Below are 27695 nucleotides of genomic sequence, written 5' to 3'. Positions count from 1 at the left end.
TATAATTCAATAGCTGCCTAATCAATTTGACATAGGGGGCTGCATTTGTTCAGGCATGTTTAGGACCCCAGTCTAATAGCTTGCCTTAAACCTTAGCAGTGCAGTCTTAGTACTGGTGCAATTGAAATGCAGGCTTGTACTCCTGAAGCAATAGACCCTATCTCTTTACTTTCACACTGCATACAGATATCACAAACCTGTTTGTACATAACAAACCTGATTTTCTGAGGAAGGAGAAAGCTCCAATTTATCCAGGTGCCCATATTTGGATGCCATGATAAATTAAGAGTTTAACTGAAGACTTCCAAACCAGGAAATCTTCAGTCATGTATGTGATTTGGAAGGAAGCATATGAGCTTGGACACAGATCCGGTTGATGGTTGTCATAAGCAGAGGTTTCTTAGGGGTGTCTGAATAGTATTACAGTAGTTGTAATGGTAGTACAGTATTGCTCTAGGTTCTGGTTCTACTTGATCATGCAAAGCTGGAACACTAGCTTGGAACTTCTGGTACAGGAGTACCAACGGCAGATGCTGCATCATCTATACAAAATGTCAGTGACACTTTTTGCCTGCCTACACACACTTTCATTGGTGGCCTAAAAAGAACCAGTTTGTGCAAAGCTTCATTAGCTGGAGGAAATTTCTGTGTAATGCAAACAGCTGGGATGGCTGCTATTTATTTATTTATTCATTTACTTTATTTGTAATCTGCCTTTCTTGATGAACCTCAAGGCAGATTACATATTTAAAACTATGCAAAAGGGAATAGCATATGATATAAGAAATGCAGAAACTGAATTACAGAAATCAAAAACTATGTGATAGCTTGGAACCAGCATAAAATTTCCACTTGCGCAGGCAGAAACACAAGACTTACTGCACTATCTACTTGTGCTAAGTCAAATTTATTGTCCCCCAGCTTGTGTTCTGATAATGCAACTAATCCTTAGTTTCCAGAACGTGAACCTGGCACCTTCATTCTCAGAATGGATCCAAGAGGAACAAAATAATAGAGGGAGGAGATCATTGCACAAAATCTTGCATGTATATGTTTTTGGATATGTGAACAAACTCAGAGGGGAGCAGGAGATGTTATACAGGGTCCTGTTAAATCCCTTTCATAAGTGGAGCTATGCTAAGACAATTTCCTCTTGTATTTCTCCTTTGCCAGATCCAGCCCCCAATGTATGCAATATCCAGCGCTATAAACTACACTGTTCCTTTGTAAAAGCATTCTCCTGAACAATTCCATTTTATTAAGGCCCTATTTCCCTTATAAAAAGGTCTCCTTGAACAACTGTGTTTTCCACATTCTGTGGAATGATAGAAATGTAAGAGACTTCCTGACCTCTTCAGGCTGTTCCAAAAAGTGGAGGCTACAACAGAGAACGCTTGGGTACAGGCAACTGCTCAAGTTTCCCATTTGCAGGGTAGCTCCTTAGCATACTTTGCATTGGGGATGTTGAGAGAGTGGTTCCTTAGATATGTTGGTTGTAGGCCACAAAAATTGCTTTGTATGTGATGGGCAGTACCTTGAACTGCATCCAGGAACAGGTAACCAGTAGACTGATTGCAGAACAGGTGTTATATGCATACTCTGCCAACCTCTTGATAGTAATCAAGCTACAGCATTCTGTACCAGCTGGAGTTTCTGGGTTGTTTTTAAGGATAGACCCAATGTAAACTGCATTGCAGTAGTCTAACTTTGAGGTTACTGTCACATGCATCCATGTAGTCAACTCAGCAGGGTTAATATTCCAGGCGAAATGAAAGTAAAATTAAAAACCCCCAAAACACAATCCTTGGCCAAACTGGTCTGGAGAAAAATTGCTTTCTGACCCCAAAGTGGCAATCAGCATTTCCCTGGGCGTGTAAGAGAGGACCACAAGAAATAAGCACTCATGCAACCCTTCCTGCCCTCCTTCTCATGATCTGCTTAAGTTCACAGAAACAGCATTGCTGTCAGATGGCCATCTAGCCTATGAAAATCTCCAAAGAAGGAGAATCTACCACATCCCAAGGAAGCCTGTTCCACCAAGGAACTGCTCTGTCTGGAAGTTCTTCCTAATGTTTAGTTGAAAAGTCTTTTGATTTAATTTCAGCCCATTGGTTCTCATCCAACATTCTGGGGCAACAGAAAACAACTCTGCACCATCCTCTATATGACAGCTTTTCAAGTACTTGAAGATGGTTAACATAATCTCCTCTCAGTTGTCTCCTCTCCAAGCTAAACATATCCAGCTCCTTCAGCTTTTCCTCATAGGGCTTGGTCTTCAAGGCCCCTCACCATCGTCGTTGTCCTCCTGGACATGTTGCAGCTTGTTTATATCCTTAAATTGTGCAGAGCAAAGAGATACCATCATTTTGTGTGACCTGGACACTATATTTCTGTTGATACAGCCCAAAATCATATTTGCCTTTTTAACCACCGCATCACACTGCTGACTCATGTTTAGTGTATGGTCCACTAAGACCCCTAAATCCTTTTTGCACAGATTACAGCCAAGATAAGTCTCTCCCATCCTATAAATATGCATTTGATTTTTCCTACCTAAATACAGAACTTTGCATTTATCCCTGTTAAAATACATTTTATTTGTTTATTTATTTTGTTTTAGTCCAGTTTTCCAGCCTGTCAAGATCATCCTGTATCCTGACTCTATCTTCTACTGTATTTGCTGCCGCTCCCAATTTAGTATCATCTTCAAATTTAACAAGCATTTCTTCTATTCCTTCATTCAAATCATGTATAAAGATGTTGAAAACAGGTCCTAGGACAGATCCTTGAAGCGCTCCACTTGTCACTCTTCTCCAAGAGGATGAGGAACTATTCACAAGCACTATTTGGATGTGATCTGTCAACCAGTTATAGATCCATCTAACAGTAATGGGATCCAAACCACATTTTACCAACTTGTTAACAAGAATATTATCAAAAGCCTTACTGAAATCAAGATAAACTATGTCCACAGCATTTCCCTGACCCAGCAAGGTAGTAACTTTTTCAAAAAAGAAAAATCATGTTAGTCTGATGTGACGATCTTGAGAAACATATGCTGGTTCTTAGTAATCACAGCTGTCCTTTCTAAATGTTCAAGGACTGACTGTTTATTCTAAAACTTTCCAAGTATAGACATCAGGCTGATGGGTTGGTAGTTACCACGGTCCTCCTTTCCCCCTTCTTGATGATGGGGACAACATTTGCCCACCTGCAGTCTTCTGGCACCTTTCCTATTCTCCAGGAATTCTCAAAGATAATAGTCAGAGGCTCAGAAATTACATCCACAAGTTCTGTTATTGCCCTTGGATGCAGTTCATGTGGCCACAGTGTATTGATGGAACTCTCTGTCTGGGGTAGTGATACTACGTATTCTTGGTGCTTGGGAGGGAAACAGTGGGATGGCTTCTAGGGTCCTGGCCCCACTGATGGACCTCCTGATGGCACCTGCAATTTTTTTGGCCAGTGTGACACAGTGTTGGACTGGATGGGCCATTGGCCTGATCCAACATGGCTTCTCTTATGTTCTTATGCCCCAAGGACTTAGTTTCATTTAAAGGAACTAGGTGTCTACATACTACACCTGTGCTGATCCTAGGCTGCAACTCCCTTCCCTTGTCATGTGTTCTGTTTTTGCCATGTTGAGCACCATTTTTCTTGCAAGAGAAGACTGAGAAAGAGTAGACCTGTCTTCATCACCTGTTGCTATTTCAGTTTCCAGTTCCTGCAATGGGCCTACCATGTCCTTGCTCATTTTCTTATTTTGTACCTAAGAAAAGAACCCTTTTTTGTTGTGTTTAGCATCTCTTGCTAACCTAAAGCACTGGTTATTTGTTTATATTAACCTTGTTTATAAGACCCTGCTTCCATTTCCTAAATGAGTTTTTTTTAAATTTCTCGAGTCCTTAGAGAGCTGTTTATGGCTTCTTTAGGCTCCTCTCATTTTTTCCTTCTCATAGGAATCATCTGTGATTGTGCCTTCAATATTGTGCTTTTAAGAAACTCCCACCCTCTTGAACTCCCTTCTCCTTAAGTATTTCTGACCATAGGATTCTACCCAGCATAACTTTTTTGCTTGTCAAAATTTGTTTTCCTGAGATCCAACCTATATATCTAAGTACAGCTTTTTCCTTCCCCAAGACTGTACATTCCAAAATTAAATGGTCACTACTACCCACGGTACCCACTACTTCCACCTCATCAACCAGTTCTTCCCTACTGGTGAGACTCAAATCCAAGATAGCAGATCTTCTTGTTTCCCTCTCCACTTTTTGGAAACCGAAGTTGTCAGCAAGAAAAGTCAGGACTTTGTTCAACCTTTCATTTTTAGCAGACTTGAACTTCCAACAGATATTTGAGTAATTGAAATCTCCCATGTCCCGTCTCTTCAAGAACTTTGTTATCTGTTCTAAGAGTATCTCATCCAAGTCCTCAGCCTGGCTTGGTTGTTTACAGTGGACTCCTACCATCTTTAAAAAGGTTCCAGAGGAAATCTAGAAAATTATAGCTCGTCAGTCTAACATTAATACCGGGTAAGTTGGTGAAATCTGTTATTAAAGACAACCCTAGTAAGCACATTAATGGACAAGAGCTATTGAGGAAGAATCAGCATGGATTCTATAAGGGAGGATCTTGTCTCACTAACCTTTTAGAGTTCTTTGAGAGATGAACAAACATGTGGACAAGGGTGACCCAGTAGCTGTTGTTTACCTAGACTTCCAGAAAGCTTTTGATAATCAAAAGGCTCCTAAGTAAACCTAGCAGGCATGGAATAAAAGGACAAGCCCTTCAGTCTGTAGAAATCTTGCATGGGATCTAAACAGTTGTACCTGAAAATTCTTACATATATCTTAAATTATTTTGCCAGTTGGGAGATGAGGGAAAATAGAAACTTAAAATATTCATGGTTTGAATTTTTGTGAAGAAAAGGAAACTTTTATCTAATAGGCTTAGAAACAGACTTGTCATGCAGAAATGAAAGATAGCATTATATTTAGGGAGACCATGCAGAAAACAAAAATCTTTATAATAGCAAAAAATGTGGACACTCAGTTAAAACTTTTAAAAACAAAACCCTCTCCATAATATATCATCATCATACACAGGCAGCTATCCGGTGCATACTTGTGTCGACACAATCCCCACTGAGCCCCATGGGACTGCCTAAAATGGCTTTTAAACTGAGCAGGAAGTGTGTGGTAGTGATAAGGAATAACCTTACATTGCAGATGATTATGTTTACATATTATAGCTATAGCTATATAGTCCTCATTCCTGCTTGTGTACACAAAGGGAGGAGCAGTTATTGTCAGTAACTCCCCAGCGTGTATGCATGGAGTGAAATATATGCAAATAGCTGCTTGAAGTGCTACCTTTTTGTGTTATGGGATAGATGAGAGGCGTATCTAGTTTTTCTCCTCTTCTGTCTTCAGCATGTATTTTGTTCTGATTTTGCAGTATACTCTGCATCACTTGTCCATATTCAAAGACAGAAATATTTTGAGCATAAAAATATGCATTTGGATGGTTGAATAATACAGGTGCAGTGGTAAAGCTGCAGTACTGCAGTCCGAGCTCTCTGCTCATGACCTGAATTCGATCCCGGCGGAAGCTGGGTTCAGGTAGCTGGCTCAAGGTTGACTCAGCCTTCCATCCTTCCGAGGTTGGTAAAATTACCCAGCTTGCTGGGAGAAAAAGTGTAGATGACTGGAGAAGGCAATGGCAAACCACCCTGTAAAAAGTCTGTCATGAAAACGTCGTGATGCAACATCACCCCAGAGTCAGAAACGACTGGTGCTTGCACAGGGGACTACCTTTACCCTTTCATGTCTATTTTAAGGTTTATATTCCAGTACCAACATTTGCACAACCAGAATTCCAACAGCATGACCTGACAAAACAAGGAAATGAACCTGAAGAAAAACAAAAAATAACTGAAAACTCAGTTGCTTTAGAGACACCAAAGCCAACACCCTTCATTCAAAATGTAGGAGAACTGGATTATCACAAAGACAAAGGTAAGATTGGTAGCAATATGCTATTCAGCTAAAATTGGTAGTAATAAAATGCTCAGCTGCTCTAACATAGAATGTGCTACATTTCACAAATCAGGTTTCAAATAAATAGCAACCACTTTTCCCATGTAGGAAAATGTTCATAGTTCATGAACCTCTTTCAGTGTAAGAAGAACACATTTCAGCAGTGCATACAAGCATGTCAATTTTTAAATACCTAAATAAAGATCCCTAACTTTTCTCTAGTACAATCTTGCTTCCTTCAAAGGTTGTGACTTCTGAACGTTCATTTAGTGTTCAGTTCATTTAGTGGAGTCCACCTATTTGTGACCTCCCTCTTGAAAACACATCTTAATATGGTGAGGGGGCTTGTGTTTGTGTGTCAGCAAAGCGGAGAGCAATACTTTAAGGGATTTAAACTCCTAGCAGAGTCATTCAAGGCAGAATGGTGACAGCTGAGGCACCAGATTAAGATCCAGGGATCAATGGCCACATCAGCAGACGAAAATATAAAGTTCTAATGCTGGTAGGGGTGAAGGAACCCTCAAAAGGTAGCTACTGGGAAGCAGCAGCAGTGGAAGGTGAAACTGGTGGCATTGCCACTTCAGCTAATCTGGGCTAATATTGTGGAGAAGCAGGCAATGGAAAGCCACTTCTGACCAACTTTTATCTTGAAAACCCTATAATGAGACAAAATAAAAAAAGATACAGTGCTGGAAGATGGAGCCCCCAGGTCAGATGGCACTCAATCAGCTATTGGGGAAGAGTTGAGGACAATGACAACTAGCATTATTCCTAATGATGCAGCTGGACTAAAACTGAAAGGACATTCAGTTGTTGATGTCAGTGGATGCAAATGAAAAGTCTGAAGCTGTTCAGTGTGTATGATAGGAACATGGAAAGTGAAAAGTATGAATCAAGATAAGCTAAAAATTTTAAAACAAGAAACAGAACATTTCAAATTTGCAATCCTGGGAGGGAGCGAACTAAGAGTGGACTGGATGAGGACATTTTCAATCAGAAAACTACGAAGTGTTTTACTCGGGGAATGACAAACACAGAAGAAATGGAGTTGCTCCAGTAGTGAGGCGAGAGATATAGCATGGGCTGTCAGGGGCTATAATGCAAAGTCTGACCAAATAATATCAATCAGATTTCATTGAAAGTCTATCAATATAACCATCGTTCAAGTTTATGCCCCAACTACAGATGCTAATGAGCAAAAATTTGAAAGCTTTTATGCAAGTGTCCGGGAAGAAACTGATCACACTCCTAAACAAGATGTGCTGATAATCAGCTGATAATCATAGGTGACTGGAACACAAATGTAGAAAACAAAGCAGAATCAAATATTGTTGGAAGATTTGGGCTAGGAGCACAAAATGAAGCAAGAGACTCAGAGGATTCTGTGAAGACAGCAGCATATTCATTGTAAATACATGTTTCAGGCAATCAAGCAGGCAGTTGTATATAGACATCACCAGGCAGCCAATATAAAATCAGCTAGATTACATAAACAGGAAGCAGAAGCTCTTTTTCTTTGCTAAAACAAGACTGGGAGCTGATTGTGGCACAAATAATGAATTATTATTATTGAAAATTAGAATACAGCTGAAGAAAAACACCAAGACAGTCATGATGCCAAAATACAATCTAAGCAACATTCCTGAAGAGTTTAAAGACCATGTAAAGAACAGGTTTGCATTATTAAGTTCAAGTGAATGTGAACCAAAAGAATGATGGGTTGCAACAAGATATTTTTAAGAAAGAATATGCAAAGACTCTTTCTGTAGACAGAAGAAAAGACCTCAGTGGATGACTGATGAAACACTTAAAATTGCTAACGATAGATGAGAAGCAAAAATAAAAGGTGACAGAAACAGAATCAAAAGCCTAAGTGCAGCAGGCCAGAGACTCATAGAGAACAACGAAAAACAAAGAACAAGAGATCTGTTCCATAAGATCCCAGACTTGAAAAGGAAATTTAAAGCATGGTTAGGCATTCTAAAAGATCAATATGAAAATACATTAACTGAACAAGACAAAGTAAAGAAGAGTAAACTGAAACCACACACTGTGAATTATACAAGGAATAGTAACTGAAGAATTATACAAAAAAGATGGAAGGATGAGAGATTTCTTCCAAGAAGAACCCTACAGTATTAGAAAGTTAAATGAGAGCTGCACTGAGAACTGGGAGAAACAAATCACTAGTAGACAGTATATTCAGGTGGGTAGCCATGTCAGTCTGAAGCAGCAGAAGAAAATTTTAGTCCAGTGGCCCCTGTAAGACCAACAAAGTTTTATTCAAGGTATGAGATTTTCACAAATCAAGTTCCAATTAAATTGCAACTATTTTTCTCATGTAGGAAAATGTTTGTGGTAATATAATATCATATTAGTGAAAAATTACAAAAGGACACATTTCAGTATTCTCTTTATTAGCAATTTGTCTTTTGCACTTATTGTCAGTTTCTTGTTCTGCTCTGCACTTTGGTTTTTGTGGTTGTGACTCCTCTCCTTTCTTTACATACGTCGAGACAACACAATCAGTGGACTTAACAACTATACCATCTCAGGCTCATTCACTTGCTCATCTTCTAACATTGTATATGCCAGTAAATGCTAGCAATGCCTTTCGGTTCTCTACAGTTGCCGTTTGAGAAAACATGAGGGTGGTTGCTATGGTGGTGGCAACACTGGCATGTAGTGGCTTTGCCAATCTTTGCTGAGTTATGGTTGGAGGAGGTGGGAAAGGAAAAAACACCCCTCCTCTTTTCTTTGCCTTCACTGCCATTCCCCATCCCATGGTTTTACCTCAGCCTCTTAGCCTCACCTCCTAGTCATTTCCTATTTCTTGACAGCTTAAACCATACACACCTCATCGTATGTGCTTGCTCATCCCCTAGCAGTCTTCTCTTTCTCCCCTAGTATTTCCCCTCCCATGGTTTTACCTAAGCCTCTTAGTCTCACCATCTAGCCATTTCCTATTTCTTGACAACTTCAACCATACACACTTCATTGCATATGCTTGCTTGCCCCCTAGCAGTCTTCTCCTTCCTTTCCTTGGACCTATTGCTTATAGGCCGGATAAGAGCCCTGGATGGGGTGCTTCCAGCCTGCAGGCTGTATGTTTGACACCTCTGTCCTAACCACTACACAGTGCTAGCTTTTACAAACACCCTTTTTTATAATGAATGAACTGCAAAGCTTATTCCTTAGAATCTTCAGGTTTTCTTATTAAATGTTTTGAAGTTGCAATTTTGTGAGGTAATGATTAGACATATGTAATTTTGCTGTGTTCAAAAAAGTTATGTACTAATTGTGATTTTGCACTCATTTGCATAAGGAAATGATGATTTTGTTACCATAAATAAAGAAGAGCCCCCAGAAGAGGAAGAAAAGCATCCTGCAGACGAGGACCATCCACCAGTATTTGTTAAGCCTAGTAGAAGTAACAAGGAACTGCATCCAGAACCTGGCATAGAACAGAATCCTTATGAGGATATTAGAAATACACTGGGTGAGGTTGTAGTAGAAAGGCAGAATGGCATATGGACAGGACTTATAAGACATCATGATACCAATCAGGCAAATACAGATGATGAAGAAGTTGAACGAGAGCAACTGTTAAATGATGATCTGCAACAGGATGACCAGGAGATCAGTAAGGATGGTTAGTATAAAGCTCAGTTTCCAAGTACTGATTCAGATTTTATTGTTTAGATATTTCTATGCCATCTCTCCCCTCAAAGCAAAAACAAAGAGGAAGCTGTGCACGAAGACACCGAAAAAGAAAGCACCAGGCTCACGGCTCCAACACACTGCAAGATTTATAGAGTGGAAAAACAGTTGCAAATCACATTTGACTTACAACACAGTTGCAATAGCAAAACATAAACTTGAAACAATGAAAACTGACTCGAGACAGAGTGCAGCAGTTTCGCATAGGTTGCGTCCTGGTCGTTAGTTCTTAAAGAGTCCAAACTCAAATTTCTCCAGCAGCCATGCGAATGAAACTTCTTGGGCTGCATGTCATGAGCAATGAAAGGTGAGTCCCAGAAAGAGATAAGAAGTGCAACTGTGGACCGGTAAACGAAGACCATTTCCCAGATGACTGCTTCGTCAGGCACTAGTCCGTCGGGGGGGGGGGGGGACCCTCTTGCAAAAGGAAATGTATGATTTATCATTTATGATTTGCAACTTAAGTGCCAAAGCGGCTTGAGAATATAAACTTTAAAAACAATAGTTGCACAGAATAAGCTTACCATACATAACAATCACTGTTGCTCATCGAGTCAGTTAAAGTGCTGGCGCTGCCGGAAGCCCAGAAAGAGCTCCTGGGAGCATTCACAATCTCAAAGAGCTAATGAGCATCACCTGTATCCATACCAATCACGTTGCATTAAAATGAAGTCATTTCACATGCAAAAAATGCCTCTAATTCAATTAAAAACACAGTTTTAGCAAAACTTTATTGTATTAGAATTTTATTTAAAAAAATAAAAAATACAGACCAAAATTTAAGACCTTCAGGTGCTACAGCCCCTAGCTGGGTGCTTGGCCGCAAAACCATTTAGAAAAGTAACAGACAGAATTTCATACCTTTCGTTCATTTAATCCCAGGCACTTACGTTGTAATTTACCATTTGGGCAATTTTTGAGAATCAAATGGATTGCCACAAAACAGTCAAGATTATGCTAGGAAGCGTGAGAGGATGGCCGTGGAGTTTAAGAGGGGGTACCCTACTGATGTTATCCATCAGGCAGTAATATGGAGGATAGAGATCGAAAGAGCTTGGTTCAGAGACACCTGGGCCAGGCTCGAGATTCCAATAAGAATAGGCTTAGGTGGGCCATTGATTATACCCCAATGTCAGAATGCATTAACAGAATAGTGCGTAAACACTGGCATTTAGTATCGGACATTGCTGGGTGTGAACAAATCCCGCTCGTAGGTTTTCGTAGGACTAGTAGCATCAGAAACCAACTTATCAAGGCTCAGTTACCCAGAGATGGCTCTGGCATACGACAGAACCCCTAGGGGACATTTCAAATGCGGGAGATGTTCGCTTTGCCCCCAATCCATGCAACTTAAGGAGTTTGTTAGGGGTTGTGTTAAAATCATTCACCACGTGTCAATCGCGGCAGGTGGTGTACTATGTGGCAGCACCATCAGGACCCATGTGTTGGAGCACAAATCGAGGGTTCATTTGTTGGTCCAAGATGCTGCACTTGTTAATCATTTCCAGTCAGCCAGACATAGCACAGATGATTTCCGTTTTTGTGCTATCTATAAGGTGCCTGATCATTTGGATGGTTTGACTGCACGGAAGGTTCTCTTGAAAGAGGAATCATTCTGGACAAACTAGGGGCTGTAGCACCTGAAGGTCTTAATAATAGTTTGGATTTGGCATGTTTTCTTGCATGAAATTTTGGTCCTCATTTTTGTTTTTTAATAATAAAATTCTCATACAATAAAGTTTTGCTAAAATTGTGTTTTTAATTGGAGGCATTTTTTGCATGTGAAATGACTTTATTTTAATGCAACGTGATTGGTATGGATACAGGTGATGCTCATTAGCTCTTTGAGATTGTGAATGCTCCCAGGAGCTCTTTCTGGGCTTCCGGCAGTGCCAGCACTTTGACTGATTTGATGAGCAACGGTGATTGCTATGTATGGTAAGCTCATTCTGTGCAACTATTGTTTTTAAAGTTTATATACTCAAGCCGCTTTGGCACTTAAGTTGCAAATCATAAATGATAAATCATACATTTTCTTTTGCAAGAGGGTCCCCCCCTGCCTGACGGACTAGTGCCTGACAAAGCGTCATCTGGGAAATGGTCTTCGTTTACCGGTCCACAGTTGCACTTATCTCTTTCTGGGACTCACCTTTCATTGCTCAAGACATGCAGTTCAAGAAGTTTCATTCGCATGGCTGCTGGAGAAATTTGAGCTTGGACTCTTTTAAGAACGACCAGGATGCAGCCTACGTGAAACTGCTGCATTGTCTCGAGTCAGTTTTCATTGTTTCAGGTTTATGTTTTGCTATTGCAACTGTGTTGCGAGTCAAATGTGATTTATTTGCAACTGTTTTTCCACTCTATAAATCTTGCAGTGTGCTGGAGCCGTGAGCCTTGTGCTTTCTTTTTCGATCTCCATCCCCCCCCCCCCCACAAGCACCTGACACGATTCAAAGAATAAATATTACAAAGGCGGGGGGGGGGAGTCCTCATGCAATCAAAAAATACTATTAGCCATACTTGTAGGAGCAACTGTTAAGTACACCAAATCTGTCACCTATAGCTTGGCATTTACCATGTTCATGGAAATGATACACAAATTGTTATTCACATTCGCTTTGAGGTATTTTAGGTATGATATTCAGTGCCAAACAAGCCAACTCCTGCTTACAATATTAAGTTAACAGTAAGAGTATAAAACACAAGCATTAATTTTTTACCATTTTGAAGTAAACTTCTTTAGGTTCTCAGATTTTGAAAAGCGTTGTCTGGGAAAATATGTGCAGAGCTCTGGTAGAAGCAAAATCCCTATATAATAGCCACTGCTTTAAAAGTATAGGCTGTATCAAATAAATGTAAGGAGGGACTGGTGTATAAACAGGTATTAGACTAGATAGCTAAATAAAACATTCATGTTCAAAGGCAGTATATCTGAGTAGCTGAGGTGGAGAACAGGGGTTTACTTAACTACAGGGGTTTGTCTAGCCATCCCTGGAAACAGAATGCTGGAAAAGAAAAAGCCTGCTTTAATTCTCTAAAGTCATTCTTGGGTAACTATCATTTACTTCACTTTGTAAACAAAGTGTTCTCACTTTGGTTTTCTTGGCAGAAGCTTGTTAAAACATCTAGAACTGAATTGCACTGTGTTAGTAGGAGACTATGCTGCATTGGCATAGGATGATAAATCCTATGTTGAAGCATATTTCTGTTACTCCTCAAACAAGGCTTAGGGATATATATATATAGCCTATTGCCAAGCTAGTGGTAGCTCATTGTTCATTATGTCCTATAACTTCCTGCCATGAATGATGCTGCTTCAACCAGCAAGTCTAGAAGCTTAGAACCAATGTGTTAATCCCAGTGCAGAAATGTTCCATGATTAATTGGATTAGGCTACTCAGTCTTTATCCCAGCACTGTTCAAGAATAAGTGGTGAATGAAGAGAGTTGTACTAATATGTGCAACAAGATATTACTGCTTCAGTATAGATTACTATACTGCATGCTATTCATGAAAGCGTTTGTTAGCAGCTTTTTTCAGGTAGGGTGCTATAACATGTGGTGGATCATATGAAGTTCCCTTATGCTCTTGGTTATGTCAGTATTGTTTACCCAGACTGGTAGTGACTCTCTAGGGCAGTGGTCCCCAACCTTTTTGGCCCCAGGGCCGGGCCGCCCACCGTGGCCTTAGGGCGGGCAGGATGGGAGCACAGAATTCAGCCTCCCTCGACCCCCCCCCCCCGGCGTCACCTCTCCCCCACTCCATTTGTACAAGTTTAAGGCCGGGGAAGGTGGTGGTGAAGCACCTCCCTGGCTCTTTAAAGGCCGACCCCTCCCACCCCGCTGATCACCGATGGTGGGAAAATAGCCGCAGCAGCACAAGCAACTGGCTGAAAAAGCCATGCTGCCTTTGCCTCCTTCCCACACCTTCCTGGGCGTGGGAAGGAAGTGGGAAGGAGGCAAGGGCATTTATTTATTTACATTAGACTTTTATCCCGGCCTCTCCGCAAGCAGACTCAGGGTGGCTTACAACAGTCGTTTACACAATTTAAAACAATAAGTCAATAAAATCTATAAAACATTAATACAATTAACATTTAAAAACTATTCCATGGTGCTGTATGGTCCCACAGCAGTGTGGCTTTTTTAGCCAGTCGCTTGCGCTGCTGCTTCCCCGCCAATCAGGTGATTGGTGGGGGGGGGGGGAGAAGGGGTCGCTTCACCACCACCTTCCCCGGCCTTAACCTTGTACAGACAGAGGAAGGAGGTGGCGCTGCGGAGGCAGGCAGGGCGGCATGGCTGCACTTTACTGCAGTGGGGGCAGGGCAGTAGGGCTATGCGGCCCAGTTGCCAACACACCACAGAGTGGTACCTGTCCATGGCCCAGGGACCCCTGCTCTGGGTACCAGTCAGAGGTCTTTCACATCTCCTACCCATCCTTTTAATTAGAGATGCTTGGGGAATTGAAGCTGGGACCGTCTGAATTCATAGCAGATGCTTTACCACTGAGCCACAGCCCCTCCCCTAGCTTGCCTTAAAATTTGTCCAAAATGATATGAAAGGATATTTTATAGGAACATTTGTTTCTTGCTGCCTTTCATGGGGGTTATGTGACAAACTAGCACTCTGCCATCAGCAGTGATGTGGGGCAGATTAAGTAAACATGAAATTTATGCAAGCTCGGTTGATTTTTGCAGCCATGTTCATGTGGACTAGTTCTTTTTATCTTGGTAATCTGTTTAAAACTAATAAAAAGTATGAGGTAGAGACAATGTCAACTGTAGTCAGTTTTGTTTATAGTTGTCAGGGATGTTGTGATGTAAATCAGTCATATCAGATGGGCTAAATGTTATAATGGCATATATGAAGCATAGACATAGTCTTGGTTTGTATATGGTATATTTGCTTTCTTTTCCTAATGTTATTTAAACATTTAAATTATTTTAAAATATGTATTTAAATTTGAATCAGAATTTTTAAAATAAGTTTCCTAGAAAAGCCATGTCACTTATAGTGTCTCCCTGGCTTTAAACAAGGAACCACTTGATATTGGAACAGTGAGTCAGATACTGAAACCTGCAACATTTTCCAGTTGAGGGTAGGAGGAGGAGTAGCTTTAGTAATCTGCTTCCTGGTATAGAGAAGAATGATCAATGACCATTAGAAAGAACAGGCATATTTTATAGATGAAGCAGTTAAATAAAATTGACAGAATTTATAGGAATGGGATGCGGCAACTAAATAATGTGTACACCTGTACTTTAAAGAAGTCTTAAGTGTTTTGTCCAAAAAATTATTTTGTTTCAAAGAAAAACTAAAAACATCAAGATAATGCTCACATTTTAACCCTCTTTATGTGAATTGTTGTGAAAGTGAATGAGGGTTAAAATTGTAGAATACTGTTGCAGTAAACTGTTTTCCTCTTCAGTTCATAATATAGATATGCATAGGTTTGGTGTGCACTTATCTTTGCAGGTGAACTAAGAAGCAAGACAGCAAGACAGGGTGACAAAGGCACAGACTATAATTTGGATGTGAATGAGGCAGAGTCTGAAACAGATAAACAAGCTGCCCTTGTTGAACATCAACATAATTTGAATGGTAAACCTTCCAATCTTTCTGTTGTTTCTGCATTGTTTTAAGCACTTGTTCACTGAAGGAATTCCAGAAATACCTCTGCAGAGAATTTGCTTGATCGATCCTGTTGGAGTAATGCAACAACTTCTTAAATATTCATTTCATTCAAAGTGAAATCAGATTGCTGCTTTTACAGCAAAGAAAAACTAGATACTACTTGCTGACGTACTTTTGTGGGAAGAAAAAGTTCTTCATCACAATTGTTAAAATGGATTTTGCGTAACCCTACAAGGCATTGCTGGTCTGCATATAAATATTCTTACAGATATACTGTCATTCAAACTCTCAATACAATTAGGATTACATTAAAGTTCCTCTTTCATTTCAGTATCCTGAATAGCCCATATGCAAAATTACTGGAAAGTCAACAGAAGCTGTGAAGAAAGAGGTCAGCATGTGACAATGCAAAAACAGGTGAAACCAACTGCTCTTCAAAGCTTGAAAAGCCCAACTGGAATCTCACTGCTAGGATTTGTTTAAATCATTTGTTACTCTAAGAACTTAACCCTGATTTTAAAAAAGAAAACAGTAATAATATACTGGTATTACACACAAATTGTGCCATTATAACATTTCAGGAGGAAGGAAGTTGTCTGTAGTTAGTCTTCAGAAACTTATTCTGGTTTTCTTTCTAGAAAACAAAACCCTGCCTGGAAGTTGTTAGTTAAAGTTCATAGGTGACATTTAGCTTTAGAAATACTGCTAATGCCTCTTCCTACAACCTAAGTTCTTTGAATAACCAATTTGTTTGCTACTTTTCTGTTCATAATAGTAAATTCAGGCAGATTGTTTTATAAATTTACACTCATATCTGCTTTGATAAATTCAACTGGAATCATAGGGACTTCTAAATAAATATGGATTGGAGACTTACTTCTAAGTAAATATGGATTGGGCTGCAAATATATTCTCTTAAATTCTCTTTTCAACTATGCCCTAATGTTTTACACTTCACTAAAGTGGATTTTTTTATCCTGACATGATCTTTGGTATGCAGCTAGCTGACCATCTACTTATGATCCACTGAGTAGACTAAACTGGCAATCCTTCCACAAGCTGTAGTACTGTACCAGACTGGAAAAATGGCATGGTATTAAAATTGGTACTAATATTGCTCATAAGTACTTTTCAGTTGTTGAGCATATGACCATAATCTTACTGGTCACAGTAGTGTCTTAAAGCTAAGGGTAACTGAGGTGTAATGAGTACCATGTATTGCCACAAGGAAGGATTACTTATTGTAATATTTTTTTAAAGTTGACTGTAAATTTTCATTTCTGTACAAAATATTGGCTTGATTTTTGATTACTTTTAATAAAACTGAGCCTTGTGTTTGTGTCAATATGAAAGGTTTCTGGGAATAAGAACTATGATCAGTTTAGAGGGCTTATAAAACTTTTCCACCCTTGTTAACAATATGCCATATCTAATAAGGAACTGTAATCAGGTAAACTGGAAGCAGTACACTATCCTGTAAAGTATGTCATATCAGTTATTCTTAAATTAATATACGTGTTTGTGCCATATATAGAATTCTGCCCATAGCAGAGTTCTATTTTAGATATCACTAAATGCATGAGAATTTTAAAGAATATAAGAATTTATAATAGAAGACCTGGGCCTCTTTAATGGTATAGCCATAACTCTGTTAAGAAAAAATAATCCAAATCCTACTCTTTAAGAAACATTCGTGCCCATATAAAGTAGGTTTTTAAATGAGAACACTTTTAAATGAGTTCCTGGGCATAGAATAAGAAATCTTGGGTAAAAAGTAATGTGTGGAAACCTGAAGCTAAAACAAATCAAAGGGGTTCACCTTCTACTTGTTAAGTATTGATTCTGTAAAAACTGAGAAAGTGGAAAATATTGAACTTCTAAGCTAACCAACATTCAAAAAGTTAAAAATACGCAGCACCAGAATTTTTCAGGATTTGTTTTGTTTGGAGTTCAACTTTTTGTGGATCAAACATAACTGCTCCCTTAATAACCTATTCTCTTAAAGTGTCAAGTGTGTTATGAAATGTTTACAGATGTTCAATACAAATTCATAAAAATTATTTATAAGTCTGTAATAAAATCAAACAATGCACAATGCTTCAACAATGTAGTTGATAAAACCATTTCCAGAAGAATAACATTGTACAAAACACTTGAAAACAGCAGTTGTCACTCAGACTATGTAAAGAAGTCAGAGTACAGATTTTTCAACAACTGTACTTTTGTCCAAGAACACCATGTCCCTTCCGAGCATAGTATGTAAAAGCATACCAGAGGCAGCTCTTGGTTGCACAAGTCACAGAACATTTCCTCTTTTTTCAAACAAGTTTTACTACTGGGAAATATCTGTGAGGAGAGAAGTCAAATTCTGGAGGAACCTAAAAAAATTAAAAAGAATTTATTGTACAACTAGATAACTTCTGTGCTGTAGTTAATTTTAGAGAGTCAGTTGGAATTAGACAAGTTTTTTTAAAGGAGAAAGCAAAGAAAATGCCCTGAATATAAACTGCAGCAGGCTAAACTAGCTTATATCATGTGCTGTAAAACTATGCAAAATTCAGATCTGCTGTATCAGACACAGCCTTCTCAGAGCAGACACTATAGCTAGATATAGCTACCAGTGATAATGTAGCAGAGAATTTTCATTTCCACTTCTAGCAAAATGAATGTTAGGAGCTAACAGACATTGGCTGTGTTTCTCTCCCCCCCCATACACATGGCATTTACACAGAGAATTATTACAGAGTGAAGCATAGTTGTTCTGCCATGAACATGGATCAGTAACAATAGAAAACTGGAATGTTACATGAAATGGCTGTAAGGCAGAAGTGTCAAACATGCGGCCTGGGGAATGGATTAGGCCCCCAAGCAACTGCTACCTTCTCCCTCTCTCTTGTTTTGCCAGGCTTGCTGAATCACAGAGGAGCTACAGAGCAAACCCCCTATTTTCTCCATTGGCTGAGGCTCCTCCCTTGAGGAGGAAGGGGGGGGGAGCTTGCTTTACCAGGCTCTCTCAATTGCACAACAGAGCTAAAGCCTCTCTTCCTTCTGTTGGCTGAGGTTCTGCTCTATCCTGGTCCCCTGGGGAAAGAAGGAAAGAGCCAGAGCTTCCTTTGTCCAATTTCCTTTGGATCCCATGAGAGAGATACAAAGAAAGCACCTTTAAAACTAATGAGAGCTAATGTTCTATTAATGTTTTATTTTAATTTTATTTAAAAAAAACTGTGTTTGTGCCCTTTATAAAGTTGGGTCTACCTGGCATTACATTTTATGAAGAAGACTGTAGATTCATACCCAGCCATTCTCTTTGAATCAGAGTCTCAGAGCAGCTTACAATCTTCTTCCCCCACAACAGACACCCTTGTGAGGTAGGTGGGGCTGAGAGAGCTCTCACAGAAGCTATCCTTTCAAGAACAACTCTTGTGAGAGCTATGATACATGGCCTGGCCTGATGAGGTCTCATTTATGTCAGATTCAGCTCCCATAAAAAATGAGTTTGACACCCCTGCTCTAAAGTATATGCAAGACATATTGATAATCTTATTCTGCAACTACTATGTTTCTTATATCTAGCTAGCATCACCAACTCCTCCCCCTCTCAATGTATTAAGATTTCTCCAAAGATGACTCAAGATTGTGTTGTATTTTTATGATAATATATTTAAAGCTGCAATTCAAAATGCAAGAGGGTGTCAGTAGGCTGCTAATGTGCCTAACAGATTATTATGGTGTAGTATCACCAAAGGTCATTTGGCATTTGCCATTTTAATTGATATACTAGTTACACTATATAATCAAATGCAAGACCAGGTTTTTTCACAGGTGTGCCATCAAAAAAAAAAGGAATCATATTTCCAGTAAGAAGACGACTGCAGATTTATACCCCATTCCTCTCTCTGAATCAGAGACTCAGAGTGGCTTACAATCTCCTATACCTTCTCCCTCCACAACAGACACCCTGTGAGTTGGGTGGGGCTGAGAGGGCTCTTTCAAGGACAACCTCTGCTAGAGCTAAGGCTGACCCAAGGCCATTCCAGCAGCTGCAAATGGAGGAGTGGGGAAAGAAACCCAGTTTTCCCAGATAAGAATCTGCACACTGAACCACTACACCGAACTTTGAACATATACTTTTTAAAGGGGGTTATATTCAGGATTAACTAAATACTGTACGTATCAATTAAAATTCACCCATCAGGCATGACCCTCCTTATAACAGATTTGTTCTGGGGCCTGTAATGCTTACCCCTCCACTCAGTACAATTTGAAGCCTTCCTCCAGTCTAAGGAACTTTTCTCCAACTGAAGTGGCTCTTTGACCAGAAGAACAGTAAAAGGAAGGATCTTTAGGATAAACAACTTCAAATTTTGCTGAGGGGAGTGGTAGAATATAGGCCACTATCTACATGTTTCATTAATAGGTTTTCAAAATTATGTTTAATTATGATTTACTTACTTTAGACTCCTTTTTGTGACCTCCTGCCAGCAACTTCATGACCACAATATTGGGTTTAGCAACTTTAAGAATTCGACTGACCTAAATAGAAATATTTAAATTTCACATAATTTGCAGCCAGAAAATACTAGGATCAATAACAGTTAATGCTTACTTCAAAACTGTTTTTGTTTTTTACATATTAAATCAGGGGTGTGAAACGTGCAGCCCACAAGACACATCCGGACCATGCAGGGCTTCAATCCGTCCCCCAAGTAATCTCTCTCAATCTCTCTCTCACACACATACAAGCACACACTTCCCTCTGTGGCTGCTTCCTGCTTTGTGCAGGAGAGACAAAGACAAGCCTCTGTCTGTGTCTCTCATACACAGAGCTGCTTCCTCCTCCAGGGCTGCTGCTTCTCTTTTGGGGAAGAAGGGAGGGGGAGGAAAGAGACAAATGCTTTATTCCAGGTATAAATTTTTGTGTGCACACACACTTCTTTGGAGACGGGGAGGGTTCTTCTGACAAGCACAATGTACATTTTGGCTTATTCTGAAAAGTTTTCTTAAAAAAGAGATTGGATTTCTCCATTCCTATCTGGATTGTTTTTTTCCCCAAAGGAACCTAGATGATACTATATTGGGAGGGGTCACAAATACAGTAGAACACAGAGACAGGATACAGGATGATCTTGAGAGGCTGGAATACTGGGCTAAAACAAATAAAATGAATTTTAACTTGTCTTGGCAGTATGTGTGAAAAGGATCTAGGGGTCTTAGTGGACTGTACACTGAACATGAGTCAGCAATGTGATGCAGTGACTAAAAAAAGGCAAATGCAATTTTGGGCAGTATTAACAGAAATATAGTGTCCAGATCACATGAAGTGATGGTATCACTTTATTCTGCTCTGGTTAGACCTCACCTAGAGTATTGTGTTCAGTTTGGGGCACCACAATTTAAGGAGGATACAGACACACTGGAATGTGTCCAAAGGAGGGCAACAAAGATGATGAGGGATCTGGAGGGTTCCTATGAGGAAAGGCTGAAGGAGCTGGGTATATGAGAGGTGATACGATCACCAGCTTCAAGTACTTGAAGGACTGTCATATAGAGGATGGTGCAGAATTGTTTTCTGTTGTCCTAGAAGGTCGAACCAGAACCAACAGGTTAAAATTAAAAGTTTCCGGCTAAACATTAGGAAGAACTTCCTGACAGAGCAGTTCCTCAGTGGGAAGAGGCTTCTTTGGGAGGAGGTGGGCTCTCCTTCCTTGGTGGCTTTTGAACAGAGTATAGATGGCCATCTGACAGCAATGCTGATTCTGTGAATTAGGCAGATCATGAGAAGGAGGGTGGGAAGGGCTGCATCAGTACTTAATTCTCATTGCCCTTTCTTACACATCCAGGGAAATACTGATTGATACTTTGGGGTCAGTCAGCAATTTTTCTCCAGGCCAGTTTGACAAGGGATCCTAGTCCTTGTAACAAAGAGTTTGACACCATTCAAATTATTAAATAAACAGACAAAACATTTTCATACATGATCTCCAACAGAGATTTCATGACAAAATATTAAGTCAAACTAATACGGTGTCAATCAAATGTAGGTGCTAAGACACTGTGTGCCATGAATTTTCAAAAATATTCTCTCTAAAAAAATTGCCTTTCACACTGAGGGACAAGCAGGGCTGATAAACTTTTCATGCAGATCCCCTGCCAGAATATGTTGTGAAGGCAGCAGGTAAGCCACTGCAGTATAGCTAATTCTCCAACCCATTCACAACTATGAGTAGAGGGAACAGACTGGTCTTGAAGAAAATCTAAGAGGATAAATAGCAACAGACATGTACAAAGCTAAACTAGAAGTGCTACAGAGAGGACAACTAAGTGCTAGCACTGAATGAGTAGCTCAACAGAATACACAGTTATCTTACAGTCTACTCAATGGCAATGAAATAGCAATCACCTGATTAACTTGAGATACTGATACACCCAGACAAACAATTCCATTACAGAATGTGTCAGACCAAAATGAAGCTAGACATACAACAGCCTCAGAAAACATATTTTGGGAACTGGAAAAGGGCAGAGGTGGAAAGAAAAGGTTTTGTTGTTATGAGCTCACCAAAACTGAGACCTACTCTCTATTTGGAGAGTCAAGGGCAACCCAGAGACCCAAAAGTAGAAGAATCCATCCCAACCTCAAACAGTCAATCCCCACCCCACCCCCATCTATATGGACTCCAGGTACTTCATGATCAGGAATATATATGAGCAAAGTGAGGCAAAATTTGCATGAACTCTCCATAGTAATTCTATGCAAAGAAAGTGGTAAGTCTGTTGAGTTACACCGATTATGCAAATTTAATCAGAAACTGTAAAACCATTTTCTAATAAATCACAAATCATGCATCTACCAACACAGTTTATTCACATATTTCAAAAAAGTCTCACCTCATGATCTGGATTAGGGATATTCTCCAGTATCATTTTTGCTTGCTGAAAGTGCTTGCTAGCTGCCATATAAAGATCAGAGGACTGAAGAGGTGGGCTGTATTTATTCAGATCAGACATTTCCTAAATATAAGAAAAACAGTATCTTAAAATATTTACCAAAAAGAATGAAAAAATAAACCTCTTTACAATGGTTCTAATTCATTCTAAACAAGAAGAATATGATATTATGTTTTAGCACCACAGATCTGACATCAAGTTAAAGCAGAATAACTTGAAAGTTGTAAGACAATTCTAACACTGGTAAACAAATTTATTTATTTATTAGAACAGTTATACCCCACCTTTTCTTATAGTTCAAGGTGGCTTACAATAAATAAAAGATTACTATTTGTTCACAACATTAAAATAAATGAATTCTGCTTTGCAAGTCTATGCAAAAGTTTAAAAACAATTTTACATTTATTTTAAACTCGTGCCTTTCCCAAGGCCATTGAGTATTGGGAGTTCCAAACTACCGTATTTTTTCGTTCCATAAGACGCACTTCCCCCCCAAAAAAGTGGGGGGAAAGTGTGTGCGTCTTATGGAGCAAATACTGCAAAAAAGAGTGCATGTTATCTCGCTTTCACCAGTGCCAGCTGTTTTCGCCCGCCGGCGCACGATCTCCGGCTTTTTTTGGAACATCGGGCTATAGTGCTATAACGCTATAGCCTGACGTTCCAAAAAAAAAGCCAGCGATCGCGCGCCGGTAAGCAAAAAAGGGGTGCATCTTATGGTCAGGTGCGTCTTATGGAGCAAAAAATACGGTAGTTGTGGGCCTCCATTCCAAGGCAGAAATACATCCTATTTGTGAATGTGATCCATCATGGAAGAAGTGAAAAAGGAAATAATAACTGCTGAAATATCCTCTACAAATGCTATGGTTCACCTTGAATTGTAAATAGTGCACTGGCGGCGGTGTGATTACACTGTTGAATGGAGCAAACCTGTGCTCATACCGTACTTGTTCACTATCAAGTTCAAACTTTGGTTTTCTCACTTTGCCATCCATGTCAAAAGCAATCATAGTCTTCAAGAAAAAGGAGGAATAGAGAAAGAAACCAGCAAAATGAGACATTTGCTCGGCACAATATAACCCATTCAAGCTCTGGTCTGAGCATGCACACACAAAACAGCTTAAGAAAAATGCCATACTAAAAATATATGCAGTGAATTCGAATGTGTCAGATTTTTCCACTTATCTGTCACTGCTGTGTGAATAACTATGATCCATATGTATTTAATATTCTGGCACCTTAAATTATGCTACATCTTTCAACACAACATCAGAATAGCAGGACTGCAAAGAAAGACCCTTCTGATATAGAACATATATGCAAGTTTGCCAAAACACTATCTTCAACATGGTCTCTGTGTAGTCCCACACATGGGTTATCTGCCTGGATCGAACGTGACCTCGGAGAATTCAAAGCAATCTTATGCGTTAATTTTAGCACGCACTCCCTCTCGGTCCGGGGAGGAGGCATCCACTGCGCATGCCTAGAATGAGAGGGCGCTCCACCCACCCAGTTTCTTCTTTACCGCTGTCCGGGATACACCTACCTTGCTGAGTCTCCTTACTTCTCTGCAATCTCACCGCTACCCTCCTTTTTTCAAAGTCCCGCTGACGCCGGGCAACGGACCCTACACAATCCGGACGTACGCAGGGCCCTTGCTTTCTACATTGAACGGACACATTCCTTCCGCAATGACAATAGACTTTTTGTAGTGTATGGAGCCCACAACCAATGTCATAAAATCTCAACTCAGAGATTTTCAAAATGGATTGTGGCTGCCATTACCTTATGCTACCGACTGGCTAAGCAGCCTGTACCCATACAATTATGAGCTCATTCCACTCGAGCCGTTTCTACATCATCAGCCTTCTGCAAGGGTGTCCTGATGGAAGACATCTGTGCTGCTGCGGTCTGGTCTTCTCCATCTACGTTTGCCACGCACTACGCATTAGACGTTCGTGCTCGGCATGACGCGTCCTTCGGACAGGCTGTACTGCGTTCCATTTTTGACTGTCGTCCCCAGTCTTCTATTCTGTGAGTACATTATTTTATATCTTATATGCATAATTAATTTCTGACTTTTATTACAGATCCAGCACCCGCCTCCAGGCAGATCAGCTTGCCAGTCACCCATGTGTGGGACTGCACAGAGACCACGATGAAGATAAACAGGTTTCTTACCTGTAACTGATGATCTTCGAGTGGTCATCTGTGCAGTCACACACACCTGCCCAGCCTTCCCTGCTGCTGGTTTTGTTGCTCGCCTTACTTGTAAATTTTCTCTATACAGCGGCTAGAAGAAACTGGGTGGATGGAACACCCTCCTCTCGTTCTAGGCATGCGCAGTGGATGCCTCCTCCCCAGACTGAGAGGGAGTGCACGCCAAAATTAACGCATAAGATTGCTTTGAATTCTCCAAGGTCGGTTTCGATCCAGGCGGATAACCCATGTGTGTGACTGCACAGATGACCACTCGAAGATCATCAGTTACAGGTAAGAAACCTGTTTATATATCTACATTTCTTTAAAACTACCCATTATATGTCAAGTTTGCTAACAAACTCTTTCACTTGGCATCTTTTCACTTAAAGTTTAAAGTTCCAATAACTCAAAGAAGTTCTATTGACAAACCATCCCAATACTCTGAAAAATATTACTTTACAGGCCAGTGCAGAAATAAATACTGCAAACTTCTTAAGCAGTTGGGAACAGATTACTGAACTGCACGCACCTGCTCTTCTGCAGTGCATATTCCCTCCTGGGCCCAAACCACAGTTATCTATTATATTGATACTGTCATTAACCGTAATTAGAGTTAACCAATTCTTCTTAACTCAGAAGTGAAATTTATTCGCCACATGGCTAAGTGATCAGCAACCCTATGTATGATATTATTAATTCAGTTCAGTTTTCTTAGCTTAATTCTGAGACTGAAAACTTCAAAATGGAAAAAAGAAGTTTTACACAGCTACACATATACATCACCTTATACATTCCAGCACACATGTTTTGATAGGCTTGGCTCATAGTGATCTCTCTGCTCAGAGGACGAGCTGCAAATTTCACACATAAAAATGGTTTACTATAAAGTCACAATGGCAATTTCATGGATATAAAGAAATATTGTAAATTAACATATAAGATAGTTTTCACATCCCCAAATCTTTTTTGCAAGCAGCATAGTACCTCATAGCTGGAGAAAAATGCAGTACTGGGTCCTCTCCCTCTGACAAACCAAATGTTCATTACAAGTTATAAGTTACGACATTAACAGACAGAAAGCACACTAAACTTTGTAGAGAAATCAATTTTTAAAAAGCTTTTCCTTGTTCTTATGGGGTTTCAGTAAATTGTAATGTGGGTGTAAATAACAGAAAATAAAATCTTGTTCTGCTGATCTATTAACAAGATACAATGTCAATGGTAGGCTCACCATCTGTATCACTTAGTACCAGATACTGCAGTTGTTGCTGAATAGGAAAACACATTTAGGGATTCAAAAACCCAGACAAAATTGATTAATTCAACATATATGGGGAGGGACGGTGGCTCAGTGTTAGAGCATCTGCTTGATAAGCAGAAGGTCCCAGGTTCAATGCCCGGCATCTCCAACTAAAAAGGGTCCAGGCAAATAGGGCATGAAAAACCTCAGCTTGAGACCCTGGAGAGTCGCTACCAGTATGAGTAGACAATACTGACTTTGATGGACCGAGTGTCTGATTCAGTATAAGGCAGCTTCATATGTTCATATATCAGCAAAGCACTAAGATTACATTCATATTACATGCTTGTAACACAAACAAGTTACACTACCTATCTTAGTTAGCTGCATGAAGCTGAACACAAATAATACACAAGGATTTAATTTAGATGCTGCTACCATCACAGCAGTATTTCAGTTTTCATTTGACCTACCTATTTATAAGAGCTACCATGTGCCTTTGGCATGGTAAGGCAGCTTGCCACCTCAGGAATTCACCTCAAGAACCCTGATTATTTCACATGATCTTTTTGAACCAGGGAAATTAGAATGGTTGCATTACACTCTCAGGAAAGGATGCTTTCGGTATGGGTCAACCATATAGTTCTGATTCAAAACAATCTGTAAGAATGGAGAATATCTAGACACCTGCGCATCTATTATTCTCCTTTCATAGTACTGGCTTCTACAACTTTCTTTTGAAAGCTGCAGTGATACGGAAGCTCCAAGAGAAGGGAAGAGGGGAAGCACATTACAATGTAAGATTTTTCAAAAATTACACCACATAATGCAAATCTATGCTTGCGACAATAAACACCCATTTTGTCAGACACGGTACCACTCAGAACACAGTAAGTGGTATTGTGTAAACCAGGCCCAAGTTCAATGTTCTAACAGAAAGAGAGAAACTAGATCAGTTAAAACCAGTTCTCAGAATATTTGATGTACCTATACCTTTTTTCTTTTTCTTCGTTTTTTTATTACTCCGGCCTTTTTGCTGTTCTTCCACAATTCTTTCCTCAGCCATCTGAGAGCTATCAGCACGACTCAATGTTGACATCAACCAGGCATAGAGGAACTCAGAGAGATACCTACAACAAACAACACTAAATTTAGTGTCAGCCTTCATTTTTTTTAAAAAAAAAAAGAATATGAATATTGAGTTCTTTTTATGAGTTCTTTTTGCAACAGAGTTGTTACAAATCTGGAGTAGGATACATAGCCATCCCAAGATGCATGCATAAGCCTCGGATTTATAAGGAATAATAGAGAAATCCCCCATCCAAGATGATGCAAGTTCTTTGGGGTTTGAGCCATTTTCTTCCTTTTTAACTGAGCTGCAACATTTCAAATCAACGAGCATGCTCAGTCTCATCAGGAACTGAGGAAAGGGAAGGCAGCTTTTAAATGCAGGAAGTGATGTTTTCTGCTTATCTAGGGATTCCCCCCAAAACATATAAACACCTGTCTTGTCTTTGGATTATCTGTTTTTGGTGCTTTAAGTCACCATTTTACTATTGGGTATAGTAGAAAGTGAAGTTGCAAGTGGAGAGCACTCTATTTTAATAACAAGATTCTGGTAAGTATTTCCTTTCAACTTCTAAGTGCTTTATCATGCTTACCAATATATGTAATAATATTCATGCATGCTGTACAGCTCCAGTTCAAACCCACTCAGGAGATATTGTATCATGATGCGAAGGTTGTGATAAAGGACCCAGGTGCCCAAGCAAGCCAAATGTTGCCTTTGGGGTTCTTGTTTCAGCAGCATACTGTGAAGCGCTGCATCCACTTTCTCTGCCTAGCAGGGGGGAAAAAGAGCACAGTTAAGTTTAAGTATCACATCTGCAAGTTAGAAGACATAATCATAGACAAAGT

At 39.8% G+C, this 27695-nt stretch overlaps 2 protein-coding genes across 4 annotated transcripts in view; one reads left to right on the top strand and one right to left on the bottom strand.

Moving 5' to 3' along the window:
• Positions 1-17769, top strand: part of GOLM1 (golgi membrane protein 1) — a 44789-nt gene extending 27020 nt beyond the window's left edge. For all 3 annotated transcript variants that reach the window (XM_060235439.1, XM_060235440.1, XM_060235441.1), the window contains exons 7-9: positions 5840-6017; positions 9364-9690; positions 15233-17769. In XM_060235439.1, the coding sequence (XP_060091422.1) occupies positions 5840-6017; positions 9364-9690; positions 15233-15399 (672 nt within the window). In that variant the 3' untranslated portion in view covers positions 15400-17769. The remainder of the gene's footprint in view (positions 1-5839; positions 6018-9363; positions 9691-15232) is intronic.
• The window catches only part of NAA35 (N-alpha-acetyltransferase 35, NatC auxiliary subunit), a 28388-nt gene continuing 18129 nt past the window's right edge, over positions 17437-27695 (bottom strand). Inside the window, exons 16-22 of the mRNA XM_060235438.1 lie at positions 27440-27618; positions 26772-26908; positions 25322-25389; positions 23209-23349; positions 22280-22402; positions 19844-19924; positions 17437-17769 (exon numbers count right to left, since the gene is read on the bottom strand). Of these exons, the coding sequence (XP_060091421.1) occupies positions 17710-17769; positions 19844-19924; positions 22280-22402; positions 23209-23349; positions 25322-25389; positions 26772-26908; positions 27440-27618 (789 nt within the window). The 3' untranslated portion in view covers positions 17437-17709. The remainder of the gene's footprint in view (positions 17770-19843; positions 19925-22279; positions 22403-23208; positions 23350-25321; positions 25390-26771; positions 26909-27439; positions 27619-27695) is intronic.

This window comes from Heteronotia binoei, chromosome 4, assembly GCF_032191835.1.
Source record: "Heteronotia binoei isolate CCM8104 ecotype False Entrance Well chromosome 4, APGP_CSIRO_Hbin_v1, whole genome shotgun sequence".
Taxonomy (NCBI): Eukaryota; Metazoa; Chordata; class Lepidosauria; order Squamata; family Gekkonidae; genus Heteronotia; species Heteronotia binoei.
The sequence above is the reverse complement of the archived record's forward strand: the minus strand, read 5'-3'. Positions and strand labels throughout refer to the sequence as shown.